We start from the raw sequence: 14534 nt of genomic DNA, 5'->3' as shown, positions 1-14534 counted from the left end.
ATTATAAAATGATCAGGGCACGACTACAGGGTTGAATTTTACAAAACAAACTGAACTCTAAACTTTTATTTAATTAACGACACAGTTATTAAGACATGAAAAGAGTGGGAAGGGAGCGGAGTGGCTGAGTTCGACTTAAGTAAAACTAGAATGACCTACGGTACATACACTGGTTTTTCCAACAGAAAGACAGTTTGAGGGATATATGTTTCAAATTAAAAATATATGAAAGATAACATCACCCTTAAAATAAGGGGAGGCCACACAACAAGCATTCACAGGAGGGACATAACCCCAGAAACATTTCTCTGTGTGTGTTTGTCTGCAGAAAACTCTCTTATTGCATCAGCAGAGATAGGTAGAGAGAGGAGGGATTGTCCCTTTGAGGTCCCATTCACAAGAATGAGGCAGTAAAAAAGTCTTTTTTCCAGCACATTATGATGTCACACTGAAGTTGACCTTTGAACTGTCATGAAAATGCTGCTGTGTCTCAATCCAGGGGCTGCATCCTCCGAAGGACGCGGGCTAAGAAAGACGAGTCAGTTGTAGCCCGTTAAGGCCGAACTGAAATGAGACGGTTTGGTCCACAGAGGATTTCCTGTTTGCGTCAGCAGCAGTTCCCGCCCTTACCCTTGTGTCTCAAAGCACCGCTCCTGTCGCCTAGCAACATGTAGCTAGCTGGCTAAGTAGTATTATTTTAAAGACATTTTCCTTTTTCTTTTTTTACATTTGTATCGATCTTTGATTGAGTTAAAAACCAAAAACTTTCAAGCTGCTTGAGAGTCTGCCATCTCGTTTGAATTTACGGGCAACAAATCTTGGGAGACGTGGGATGGATCCGTTGCGGCCCGGGAAAAGGAGGACAAATTTTCTGGCCGACTCTGAAGGAGCCTTCGAAATGAGACAATCTTGAGTTAAGGTGGATATTTAAGCTAAATTTTACGCTATTCCCTCCAAGCGATATGACATGACTGAGATATGACCTCTACAAGAAAGGACCTATAACCCAGATAATGCCGTCGAGTCCGTTCCAGCTCTGAGGCATAAAGAGGTCCTGTTTCTTTCTTACTGACTGCATGATAAAAGAAATGTATGCATCACTGCCACTTACAAGTAAAGTACACAAGCACCCTGATGGCCCCCAGCAGCACAACAGCTGAGTCAGAACATCTCATCACCAGACAATAGAGATGCTAAATAGGTTTTGATTTGCCATCCAGCAACAACAGCAAACAATTATGTTCAACAAAAGACACAAAATTAAAGTTTTGTCGTCTCCTGCCGCTACCACCTGCGACACCTTGTCAAATCACGACCTTTCTCTCTGCTGTCAGCTGGAATCACTTTCCAGAACTGATTTAATTTAGACTCAAACTGTTCCATCATGTCAGGGTCTCAAACTTTCAGAGCATGTTTGATGGATGGTGATGGGGAGTGGGTGGTACGGCTCAAAGGCAATGTAAAGCCACAGTACAGCAGGCGGGACGAACCTTTCTTCACTCGGTCTGATGCTGTGTATGAAACTAAATACGTGCTAATGATGAAAGGAAAGTGCTCAACAAGGTTCATCAAGAAAGTGTCCTCGCTGCTTTTCTCCGGCAGCTTTCATCGAGCTATAACCTCACAGACAGCGGTCCAAAGTGAAGGAGTATATTCGATCAAGAACTTCAATACAATTTGAAATGAGTCGTTCTTGAGTATCTTACCTTATATATCTACTTCACTTTTTCTGCACTACATTTATGTGGCAGCTAAAGAACTTTTAAATAGTCATTTATGACAAATATGACAGATGAGCCAGATCAATTTAAAGTAAGTAATTAGCTCCACCACAGTCAGCTACAATGTAAAAACCCTGTTTTTAATTAATCATTGATCATTAAATATAGTAACATTTAATAATATTAAAACGATGAAAAGGCCATTTTTCTGACTAATGACTTAAAACTAAAGCGGCACTAATCATTATTTTTATATAAACAATTAAAAGGGGGTTAAAAAATTATGTTAATTTCAAGCTTCATATTTCACTCTGTGATAGCCGTGGAGTAGCTTAACATAATTTACAGTTAAAAAAACTCTCTTACAGCCTCTGCCTGAAACGAGTCAGTTAGCGCTGTCCCTTTAAGAAACCCCGCCCCTACAAGCCTGCTTTATTCTGATTGGCCAGCTCTACGAAGCCTGCCGAGGGGCTCGCCTCCTCCCCTGTCGCCGTGTTACAGAGTACAGAGTCCAAGACATTTCTGAACCAACTTGACGAGCAGAGCCGATGAGCCGAGTGGTGGAGTTTCCCAGGCAGACTGAGCTGCTGGGTGGGCATGTCCTTGAACTGTGCCAGGGGCAGGGAGTTCTTCTGTGTCTCGGGCAGATGCCCAAATATGGAGTTCCTCCACTTTATTACATCACAAAATGAAACGCGTTAACAGCAGACTGAGACTTTTTTAGCAGGGGATCACTCCAACATACTTTTACCTACAGATCTGAAACTTCACCCACGTTTAGTCTGAACATCTGACATTGTAACATTATATGTGTCTTAAAATGTAACACAGCATAATACCCCCTCTTTTCTTCCTTCCTCTTATCTAAACATCACATTACAGGTTTTTTTGGGGGCCACAAAGAAGGAAAGCTGTTAGCATGCAGTCACGTTTTAACACCTCCAGGAGATACAAAGCAAAAGTAGATTTTAATTTGCAGACACATGGTAATTTGTGTCTGGCCACCTGATGACGTTCTTCATCTCCATGTGTACAACACAGAGATTCAGGGAGTGTGAGATACACGCTAACAAGCCTCAATTCTCTCTTTTTTTACCCTCCTTTTTTTAGTTTTTTAAGTGTTGACAGAGAGAAGTCCGATGGTGTGGAGAAAGCCATACAAATGTAAAAAAAGAAAAGTAACACTGGCCTCCCTAAAAGTGATCGAACATCAGTCAGCCTTTCAGAGTCTCATTTTTCACTTGTCTGTAATGGTGTGATATAACGATGATGTTGAATAATTAAATGCTCCACTTACAGGAAGTAGACTGTGACTGGAGGGAATAATACAGTATGTACATTCTGTATTTTATATAATTTACAGTCTGGGGGATTTATATAGTTTTATACACCCCGAAGGACCCCTATTACATCAAGATCTCGGATTTATCACAGCCACTATGAATTATAATCATATGATGGATTAAAACTCTATGAGCATTCATTTTCATTCGGCTAATGGGCTACTCGGCAGCAATTACGTTTGCATGAAAGTCACTTCAATTAAAATATGTTCAAATGAAGACATGAATGAGAGATTCATCAATTAATATCCCCGGCTTATACTGTAAGATGGATGTGGGTGCTTAGCAATGAAAATCGCACCATTATTCCATCTGTTCACGGCAAAAAGCCCTCACATTTTTGAAGCGACTCAGTGGTTATTAGGGATGGGATTTCAAAGCCTTCAGTGGAGCACCGGGGTGTGACACACAAACATTGATTTCTCACAGGATCATAACAAATTGATCCGTCCTCCAGAGGTGGTTTGCAAATAAAATTCAGCAGCAATCAATGCAGGGAGCCTTGACTCGACTCACTCCACTGGTGCAACACAGAGCATCAGATACTGGAGGTGGGGGGGTGGGTAACCTGCATACTTATTGTCACTTCTGCGGCTAATGAGGGAATCTGCAAGTTGCCACACAACAGCACAACGTCAATAGCAAACAGCAACCTTGGGGCTGAGAAATGAAGTGCCAAAAATGCAGTTCCTCGAGTGGCCACTTGAGGCTGGCTCCAAAAGCGAGTCGATCCCCATTAGGCCTCATGTTAACATCCTCAGCCTTATGACAGAAATAAACGTGTTTATAGCTTAGTACAACAAACAGTTTTGGTCCTGATGAAGAGCTTCTCTGTTTTTCTTTCTGTTTTTAAATGACTCACCTGTTTATATGATACATATGATAATTAGTAGTATGGTTTGGCATCATTTCAGCTAATTCAGTCACTGAGCTTCACCTCTCAGGCCTGTTTGTGTTGTTGGAGCCTTTTGGGGATTTTTTTCATGCATTATGTTTTTATATGTCAGATATTTTTATTAGCAGATGTCTAGTCGAGTCTATGCTCACTGAATCTGGCTTGTTAACACGTTCAAATTCTTATTTATTTGTGCTGGGAGTCAGGACTGTTTATGCAGCCGGTCGTAGTTATGAGAGGACCAGTTGTTCTAAAGCCATTTTCCCACTCTCCCAAAAAACCGCTAACACCCGGCTTCTTTTGCTTAATGGGAAAGGCTACAATCTGCATTCAGACCTGGTTAATTATCGCCTCGGCTCCGATCAGCATTGATGGGAACACAAAACCTGTGTCGACACGCTAATCTCCGCCCCCTTTCCGGTGCGATGCTATGCTCCGTCGGTAACTTCTGCGACTCCTTGTCGTCTCAGCTACAAATTCCACCCGTCTCTGTTCCAAATTTGTCAGGGCCAAGTTTGATAAACAGACTGAATGAGTGATAGATACAATAAAGACCTAACCACCGTAACATCTTCACTGTTTACTGACCCTGTTTCTGGCGCGTTTGTGACGTCAGACGGTGACGCAGCAGAAAAGAGACCGAAAGGAGTATACTTCACTGGCAATGGGAAAAGAGACAATCAGCATCTACTAGCGGTTCTTCCCGGGTCTGAAAAACCTGCGTCAACGTGTTAATTTTGGTGGGAAAGGGGTAAGAAGTTACCCAGTTCCTGAAGTACCCCTGCTGTCCCAATGACGTTGTGGGGGAAGGCTAGTTTGCTACGTTACACAAGCTCTCTAAGCCTTTTTACTTTAAAAGATAAAAAAACGGTGAGCTAGTACCTCATTAGAATCTCATTCTGTGGGAAACAAAATGGTTAACTATCTCATTAGCTTGCTACTGAATGAGCAACAGATATAGACAGTAGGCTATAGACCTCAAAATTCGGCATTTTCCATCCCCTCACTCCTCTCCAGCCTTCTTCTAAATTCGGTCACTTATTGCTCCAAAAAGAAAAAAACCAACATGGCGTTGGCGGAAATGCTGAGCTCAAGCCTTCAAAAAGGCAGTGGACAAAACAACAGGTGACGTCTCAGTGGCTACATCCATTATTTATACAGTCTCTAGTCTATACTGGAGAAACAGATTGGGCCTGGCTGACTGTGTGTATACATCAGCACCTCACAGGAAAGGCTGTGGACCAGCTAATGGTGCTGTGGGCCATTAGCGTCGGTGGGACAGGTGGGAAAGTGTGCTGCCGCGCACAGAGTGTGCAGTTAGCACTCTGCAGTGTGCAACGATCCCCTGGCAGGATGAGAGAAGCAAGGGTTGCAAATCCAGCTGCTCGCCATCGCGCCTCGCCACCCGCCGTCACGCAGAGATGAAGTGCCAATTGATATCTTCAGTGGTAAGCTGTTGTGACAGTTCCTTTGTAAATGTTTGGACACGGCTGTTTAAGCACCGCCATCTCGCATCTCTTTGACTTTTAAGTTTCTCCCTGAGGGCTCCTGTTTTTTTTTTCCTTTCCTGACGTCTTCGGTTCCCCGAAGCCACGCTGCAGAGCACATCCTGTCCCCAACCTTCCTGACATATTACCCTCACTACCTTTCTGTTACACTACCAATTTAACGTCCAGAAAAATGATAATAATTGCAGAAGTAAATGAGCTTCACCTCCATCTGTCCTCTCATTTTTTTTCCCTGACACACTCAGCTTCCTGGGTACGAAGGAGTCCGGAGTGCTGTTCTGCATAGTGAGTGGTTATTATAGCTGGGATGAGGAGGTAAGGTAGGGTGACAGCTGTTTTTAAAACCTGAGTGTGCTCACTCCAGAGAACCCTTTTTTTTTTAGCATTTCCCCCCTCTTTTATCGGCAAACCACCGTATTCCTTCCTGCCACTATTTTCTCTGTCCACCTCATTAGCTCAGAGGCAGGAAACCAAATTACCTTCAATTACAAAGTCATCAAAGGCCATCTGAAGTCCTGTCTCAGCAAGCAGGCCCCTGCATAACAGCACGGGGGGGCCCTGTGCGTAAAATAACACTGAATTTATTCACAAAAAGATGTAAGCACCTAAAGAGACCAGGAGGATTAATTTAATTGGCGCTTTTGCTGTCCGCTTGTGAAATAGAACCATCACCGAATGAGCGGAGATTCTTTTGGCTCGAGTCTGAACGAATAAAACTTCATTCTCTGTACGTTGGATTAGACGAGGAACAGGGGGGAAGAAAAAACATTCAGGAGCTCTCAGAGGGTGAATTCATTTTCCCAATTATTGGCTCGAATCCAAACTCTTCTTGCCAAATCATTACGCACACTTTTTGCCCGAAATAAAACTGGAGACCAATTGAGATTAGAGCGCGACGTGCACCGCTGGTCCATGAATCGCCTCTCCCATTAGAAGCGTGTTCATCCTTATTATCGCGTTCTGAATGCGCTGTTTGGCTTCAGACATTTTATCAGGCAGGAGGAGAGGAGCGTTTATTCGTTCTTTTTTTTTCTCTTCTTGCTCAGACGGAGGGAAATGAGGCCAGTCAGTCTGAGGTTTGTTTTTCTGGGTCTCTAAGGAGCTTACAGTAAACAGCACACAGGAGCTGCTTTGGCAAGTGTGAGTCCTGGCTGCAGGATGCACATGAGGAGTTTATGGAAAAACAAGACATCCATCAAGCAGCTGAAAACATATGTGACTACACTGGGAGCTTTAACTCGCTATAGGATGATGTACAGTTTAAGTGCTGGCTAATTAGAGGCATTTTAATAAACGTCTTGATCTCACTGAATGATGCGTGTCGGGTACGGCACCTTAATGACTCTAACTAGAAATAGCGCCTTGCGGTTTTATGCCTCCGCCAACCGGTCAAGTTGAAGTTATATTTCAGTCTGTGTAGACTCTAGATGTTGGAGTTATTTAACAAAAGGTTTGGCGGAATGAGAGTTAATACGATAGCGACATGTATGATTCCAGTGAGAAACATGCTGCCCTCACTCAGGGCGCATTCACACCTGAAGTCTGTTAGTTTGGTCCGAATCAAAGACCAAATTGTTCCAATGTTGCATTTTGCCTCGAGTTTGGTTTGTGTTCACACGGCAGCTTTTACCAGCGGACCAAAAGTTTTGATGCACGGGAAAACTGCTCTCTGATTGGTCAGAATTTCCTCGTGGGAAAACTCCCTGAACAAAGCGAGAGAGCACACTGATCAATCAGACTCAACATGATCACAGACTTTAATGTTTTGTTGTCGGAGTTTTTTACTTTTAACCGACATTGTTCCATAGATCGATCAGTTCCACTCTCCTTTAGTTTTTCACTGAACGGTTTGAACACCTCCGTGTTCTTGTGCGTTTCAGCAAGCATTTGTGAAATTGTTTGGTCAGCCGATATTTCAATTTCCTCTTTGCTCCCCCACGTCTGTCCTCTGCTCATCTCGCTGCGCGTCTCTGCAACTGTCAGCACTCGTAAACATCCTACAGTGCACAGTTTACGTTCTCACCAGAATCAAACTGGACCGTGGTTCGTTTGGAAACGGACCGAGACCCGTCTTTTCTAGTGGACCATGGTCTGGTTGTTTGGTTCACACCAGAGTTTCATTCCGGCGTTCACACCACCTAAACGAACCGCACCGAGGGTTCAGTTCAATCGGACCAAACAAGGCTGGTGTGAACCCGCCCTTAGAGACTACTTATCCAGAGGAGGAGGGAGTACTGATAAAGAGCTTTGACACATGATGCAACGATCATCACCTTTAGTTCAATATTAAGATCAAAGAGCTTGTTGGGGATTACCAGAGGAACAGGAGGCCCACTGTCCTGGTTGTCATCCATTGAGAGTGAAAAGGGTAGATTCATACAACTAAACCAATCACAGTGACCTTGACCTTTGACCTTTGACCTTTGACCACCAAAATCTAATTACATCCTCCTTGAGTCCAAGTGGACAATTGTGCCAAATTTGAAGAAATTCCCTCGAGGCGTTTCTGAGACACCGTGTTCACAAGAATGGGACGGACGGATCGACGGACAGACTCCGTCGTTGGCTGTCGTCGGCACAGAGACATATAAATAACTAAAACAGACAATGTGTGAATCTTCTATAAATGTCTAAATTTGCATGATTTTGTCGGCTCCCTTTTCATCTTGATTGGTTTATTTTTGGGAAGTTATTTGCATCCGTATAGATCTTAAATTGCACATCAGTCTATTTATGTCCTGCCTGATTTCAATAGCAGTCTCAATGGCTGTTTCATGGCAGATTTCTTCTGAAGGGGCTTCAGGCAAACTAGATGGCATGACGGGTTGTCTGACTCCATCTACACTCAGCAGGGTTTATAACAGTTCCAAATGGCCACACTTAAAGGGAGGGTGAAAAGCCTGCTGTCATATAGCCTCCTTTAGGCTCCATCAAACTGCCTCCCTGATCTCTGTTCAGGATTCTGCGGCTTTTATACGTCTCTCCAGTCTCGACTCATTGAATTTTACAAAACGGGGATAATGGGAATCTCTTTCCCAGGCGCCTCAAAAGCATTCTTTTTATTCCATATAGAAAGTGACAGAAGAATGGGCAAAGAACGAAGGAGAGAGTTTGAGAGGAAAGTTTACTTTACTTACAATCACACCTTTGCACACCTGGCTAATGACTTGGGAAATTGTCTGCAAAGTAGAGAGTGAAGTCATGACAAGTAACAGTCCCTGATCCGCTAACAGACTGTGTGATTTAGCTGATGTAGAAAGTGAGTCCCATTTATTTTGTATTGTGCACATTACGACGGTTTCCTGATGAGCTAAAACTGGAGCTGCTGTTTAATTTTAATGTGCTTCATTTAGCAATTTTTCCAACAAAGGCCTGAAAAAAGAAGGCAAGATTTTTAATTAGTATTTATTTTCATCTGCCAGTGCTGTGTGGAGAGTTTCTGCCAGGGATTTTAGACTTTCTGTTCTATTCAGTGATGTTCGGGGGATTTCACTGCCAAAAACACTTGTTTTTTTTTCGTCCTATTTTCCACTTTTTGCCATCTCCGCATTTTTATGTTTTTGGTGTCTAGGCAACGGTAAAAGCACAACACTACAATAAACCCAAACTCTCACAGTCATCTTTCTGTGCCTTCCAGAATCACTGGGGAAAAATAAACCAGTTTTTTTTGTCCTTTAAACAGCATCCAGTGTTTTGTGTTTCTTATTTACTTTAGAGATGAACAAAAAGCTAAATCGTCTTCAGATGGCCGCTGATGGAGCTGGGATTGTATAGCAGTGGATTGTGTTTGGCCTCTTGTGCCCTCCACACAGACAGTTTCCCTGTATACAGCCAAGGCTCGCCGAAACGCTAGTGGGTGATATGACTCGGACTTCAAACCAGAACGTTTCTTATAGCAAAAATCGTGTCGTATACCTACAGATTCTACATGTACAGGCTATAGAGATTAACCAGGAAGTGGCAATTTTTGTTACCAAAATAATCTAGCTAAAGGAGAATCTACACCGACACTGTCGCATCAGATGAATGTGCGCGACACGTAAGCTTCATGTAAGCTTCACATATGCTTCACGTAAGCTTCACAGCAGCATCTATTTTGTGATCGATGAGTCTCAGAGTTAGCCAATGGTAGTTGTGATTCCTGGCCATAAAAAGGGGCGGCAGCGAGGCCAAAAAGTCTGCAGTCTGCTGGAAACAGTAGAAGAAGACTTTGCAACCGACTCATTTCTTAATCGTGCATACATTTATGTCGGATGTAGAATCAAATGAGAATGAATGAATAGGATTGGTTTACCCAGATGTTGAGGAAATGTACACGTTCATTGCTCTTTCTCATTAATCTCGCCTGCTCACCGAGCCGATCAATAACTTCAAAAGGAAACTGAAGTTGGCCAAAATGAAGAGATCACATCGTTAAACATGAATTCCTTGGTTGTGTGCATGTATTTACATAGCAGTCAAGGGTTTTCTATGCTTCACTGATGAGCAGCAGCGGGGAAAAATAGACTCAGGGAGCAGCAGGAAATGACTCGCCTATTACACCCGCCTCCCGCGCAGCATACGCGGCTGGTGGAGATCGCAGTATTGAATAACATTGGAGCGGTTCTGTTTTGGCACACGCGTGTCAAATACGTGGCCTGTGTAGATTCCCCTTAATGATGAAACTTTGTTGGGCGCTGGTTTAGCTCAGTTGGTAGAGCGGGCGCCCCATGTACAGAGGCTGCAGTCCTGATTGCAGGTTCGACTTCCTCTTGTTGTGGTTTATGTCGACCCCTCCACCAGGCCTCTGGGTGTCTCTGACAGGTGATGTTTTGTGTTTGTGTGTCCTGGTAAGAGGCTTCGTCAGCTGCACCTGGGCCCAGTGCGCTCTCCCAGGCCAGTCTCTCTGGCTGCATTGATACTGCAGCTAAGAGTTTCCCAATTATGACTTGATTCCCTCTGTGTGACACAGACGTGATTTTTTCAAATCAGTGTGAACAGCAAAAAGTTTTTACATTTTTTTAAAATTCATAACTGGGCTACTTGAATATGTGGTTCTAAATCAGAATCCAAAACATGCGACCTGCATGCAACTTGTATTTGAACACTCAAATCGGATTGGTGCGTGTTGCCGTGGTAATACGCAAAAGAAGACTTCCTTTTCCCACTTGACGATGGAGGACAACGACACGCAGCAGTGAAGAGATGGCTAAATGGATGCCTCTGTCCAATCAAAACTAGAAGGCTCATACCGCCACTGAAGTGTGTCCGAAAATATTTAGCTTTTGTCCGTCTCTGACGGAGATGTCGCTTACTTCCACACAAGCTTATGCACATCCAAAGTCCCAACGCCCAAGAGCCATCCATGTTTCACAGAGAACTAATGTCAGCAGATGTGACGTCTTTTTCATTGTTGTTTGCGCACGCGTGTCTTATTCAAATAATTGTCTGTTCACACTGATATCTTACCTGTGTCACATTCTATAATAGATATGAACTATGACCCCTGTGTCTCTCTCTCTCTGGCTCTCTGATGACAACGGGTTTCATCATCTGGAGTTCTGTTTCTTCTGTTTCGCATATTTACATTTACACACATCCACACACTCTCTACATTACTGATAAGCTGTTATGTTGCTTATGTTTTTGTAAATTAAACTACTTTTCGTACATCGCCAGATCGTGTTGTCTCCCTAAATTGTTGCAGTCTCTCAGCCGGGCTGTGACAGCTTTGAGAGACGACATAGAACATCGTGAAAAGTGAAACTGTTCACTCTCAGATAGGTATTTTAGTGTGTTATAATCTCAAGCCGGTTTCTTAAGTCGTCTCGACATGTAAAGAAAGTTTTCACATGTCCAGTGAACTTTGCACACAGGTTGGATCACTAGCCGACTGTTTGATGGAGTCAGAGCATGCTGCAGCCGTGTCAGGGATCAGGGAGGAGGCCTGAAGAGAAGACGACGCGTTGTTTTTGTCACAATTGAACTAACACTTCCTAAACACAGACGTTCTGTTGTGCCACCACACGACAGCAGCTGCAGTTTCCTCTGCACTGGTGTCGTTGGTCTGTCACTGGTGTTTTTATTCACGCCGTCAGCGCTGAGAAGAGCTTGTCTTCTTCTATTGTTAAAATAAATACAAACCCAGAATAAACTCCAGTGTGTGCTGTGACACCCGCAGACACAGTTTGTATTACTCTGTCACCGGTGTCATTCTAATGTCAGCGGTGCCATCACTCATACAGACGGATGATCTGCGCTCATCACGCCCGTTTGTTGTCGTTGGATGAATAAAAGCGACAACAAAAGGTGAAAGACTTCCGAGGATTGAGGGATAATCCTTCTGTAACATCAGCTGCAGTTTATCACTTGCTGATGTCTTTGTTTGATCGTTTAGGCTGTCTCTATTATCATAAATAGTTGTGCTGCAGTGATACATTCCCCAGCATTATCTAAACAATCTCATATTAAACGTGCTAATCCATTTATTCCTGCCAGCAGCTGTACGGTTTCATTACTGTCACTGGTCTGTCACTGCTGCCATCACTCAGGCGGAGGTTTGTCTGTGTGTCATATTTGTGCAAAGACATGAATTAATATTGGCTGAAGTAAACACACTGAGAGGGAGTGAGTCTTTATTGTGTCAGTAGAGCCATCCATCCTTAAGGATACTGAAAGCTGAGAGGTCTACGGGTGATTTGTCGGTTCGACGATGCGGGCAGGACTTTGTGACCGTAGATAGGATTTTACGTGCAGGTTTTTAGTCCAAATTTAGCTTCATTGATTGTTAAAATGTAATAAAGGGACGCTGGTTTAGCTCAGTGGTCAAATCGTGTGTCCCATGTACAGAGGCTCAGTCCTTGATGAGGCGGCCCCGGGTTCGACCCCAATCCTCGGCCCCCTGTCGAGTGTCCTCCCTCTAAATATATATATAAAAGGCAAAAAGACAGTAATCTAAAATATATATATAAATATATATATAGCTGGAGCCGGTAAACATTTCATTTAGCTTAGCAGATTAGCAGGAGGAATCAACTAACCTGGCTGCAAAAAGTGCAGAAACACACCTCACAGCAGAGCCGGGCGAGCTGTTCGCCTATGTCCAGACTTTACGCTAAAATAAACCAATCTAAGCTAGCCGAGCTTATCACAATATTTAAAGATATGAGAGAGGGGTATCTCATATCTCATCAAGATTCTCATCCCACTCTCTTTAAACATTTTTTTAAAATGTAACACTTCATAAAGTATTCTGTTATATTTTGTTAAAGTTTGATCTATTTGGATTTTGGCTGTTTTAAAATGCCAGCCCAAGGGTGTCATTTTTTGAATAGAATAATAAAAAATCTCCTTCGTTTTTAAAGTGTTTATAATTTTTTTCCTTAAAAAGAGTAAAATTTGAGGACATTTGGTCTGAAGAAGGTGACAAGATAAAATAGTGACTGAGGAAACTGTCCCTGCTCACCAAATCACATATTCTTGACTTTTTCTCAGCTGCCTTTAAAAGCACTTGGCATACAAGATGAATGGATACAATGTGACACAATACTTTTGAACCCTGGACTTTGACCCTGTTCATACACACATCTGTTGCAGTCTGCAGCACAACACTCAAATATTAAAAGAACGGTTTCTTTGAAGATACAAAATTTGACACATAAGACTCCTCAGTTTATGTAACATACAGTATCTTCCAGCGCACAGAGGCATTGTGTGTCAGAATGGCCAGTATGGGTACTAGCACGCACCACAGCTGTGTCCCAATTCAGGGGCTGCAGCCTTCGAAGGCGTCACAGCGGCACATTGAAGGCTGTCCCTATTGGAAGGCTCCTTCAGATGCTGCCGACAAATGCGTCCTCCTTTTCCCGGGCCGTGAAGGATCCATCGGGTGCATCCTTCGCAGCCCAGATATCCCGAGATTTAATTCGCGCCAATTCAAACAAGATGTTGGACTCTCAAGCGGCCACGGAATAAATGTAAAGGTTTGTGGCTTTCTTTAAAATAAGAGGCTAAGTTGTGTGACGTTAGTTATTCTAGCTAGTCGGCCTGCTAGCTACCTGTTGCTAGGCGACAGGAGCAGCGTTTGGTGACACAAACAGGAAATCCTCCATAGACCAGCTTTAGTGTCCACACAGGCTATGAAGGGCGCATCCTTCGTAGACCGCCTCCTTCAAAGTCTGCAGCCCCGAGATTGGGACACAGCTCATATGTTTGTGTCCTTTATGCTGGCTCCAGCATTGTTAATAAAGTTTAAACACTTTTAAATCGAGTTCTTTTACTCACTTGGTGAACAAAGTAGCACCAGTACAGACTTTGTTAATAATCACACTTTTCCTTTCTCTCTGTTTGGCTCCTTATTGTTACTGTGTTGCCAGAGGTGTCTCGCTGCGGCTGTTACTCACTCAGGCAGATATTGTCGTGGAAAAAAACCAGGAAGTCGTTGCACTGTTCCCTGTGGTTGCCGCTCGCTACACAGGAGCACCAGGGTCCCGTGTTGGACGTGGAGTTGTCAAGGTAGTTTGGAGTTATTGTGCTTCCTGTGGAGGGAAGGAGACGGTAAAACACAGCTCTTTTATATTAACAGGCACACTGACGTTATAAAACCTCTTATAACAAAATAATTTGACCATAAGATGAGAAGAAGCCTCTTTCATTTACTTTTTTTTGCTGTCCTTTGTTATTAAAGCTAATCCACCTGGCACCCTGGAGCCGTGTCTTTCTGTAAACACCAGAACTAACTGTTCAAATAAGGCAGACGGCAGTGAGAGTGCGACATCCCAGCAGATAAAGAGTTTGAGCACAAATGTGGCTGATTTAATCTTGTTATGCTTAGCCTGATTATGACCTTACCATGATTATGATAATCAAATAAAGGCGTTTAGATGGCAATTCCTTTCATCACAGCACTGCCCTAATCAGTTTAAGACTGAGCTATTATGTGCATGTGAATGTGTTCACTGAGAGACGAGTTTAATAAGAGGAATGGATGAAAGCGGAGTGAATAGAGACGCAGACTGGCAGGTTAGTTAGGACTCCTGGTGATCAAACTGGTTTTATCCTGGTTGCTGACAGGGCTCGACATAAAAGA

General features: G+C 43.3%; 1 protein-coding gene across 1 annotated transcript in view; it reads right to left on the bottom strand.

Moving 5' to 3' along the window:
- The window catches only part of gfra4a (GDNF family receptor alpha 4a), a 175508-nt gene that overhangs the window by 12724 nt on the left and 148250 nt on the right, over nt 1-14534 (bottom strand). The window contains exon 6 of the mRNA XM_069661579.1: nt 13849-13983. Within this exon, the coding sequence (XP_069517680.1) occupies nt 13849-13983 (135 nt within the window). The remainder of the gene's footprint in view (nt 1-13848; nt 13984-14534) is intronic.

The sequence above is a fragment of the Semicossyphus pulcher genome, unplaced genomic scaffold (assembly GCF_022749685.1).
Source record: "Semicossyphus pulcher isolate SPU_LCO1_2020_fin unplaced genomic scaffold, fSemPul1.0.p SCAF_14, whole genome shotgun sequence".
NCBI classification, from domain to species: Eukaryota; Metazoa; Chordata; class Actinopteri; order Labriformes; family Labridae; genus Semicossyphus; species Semicossyphus pulcher.
The sequence above is the reverse complement of the archived record's forward strand: the minus strand, read 5'-3'. Positions and strand labels throughout refer to the sequence as shown.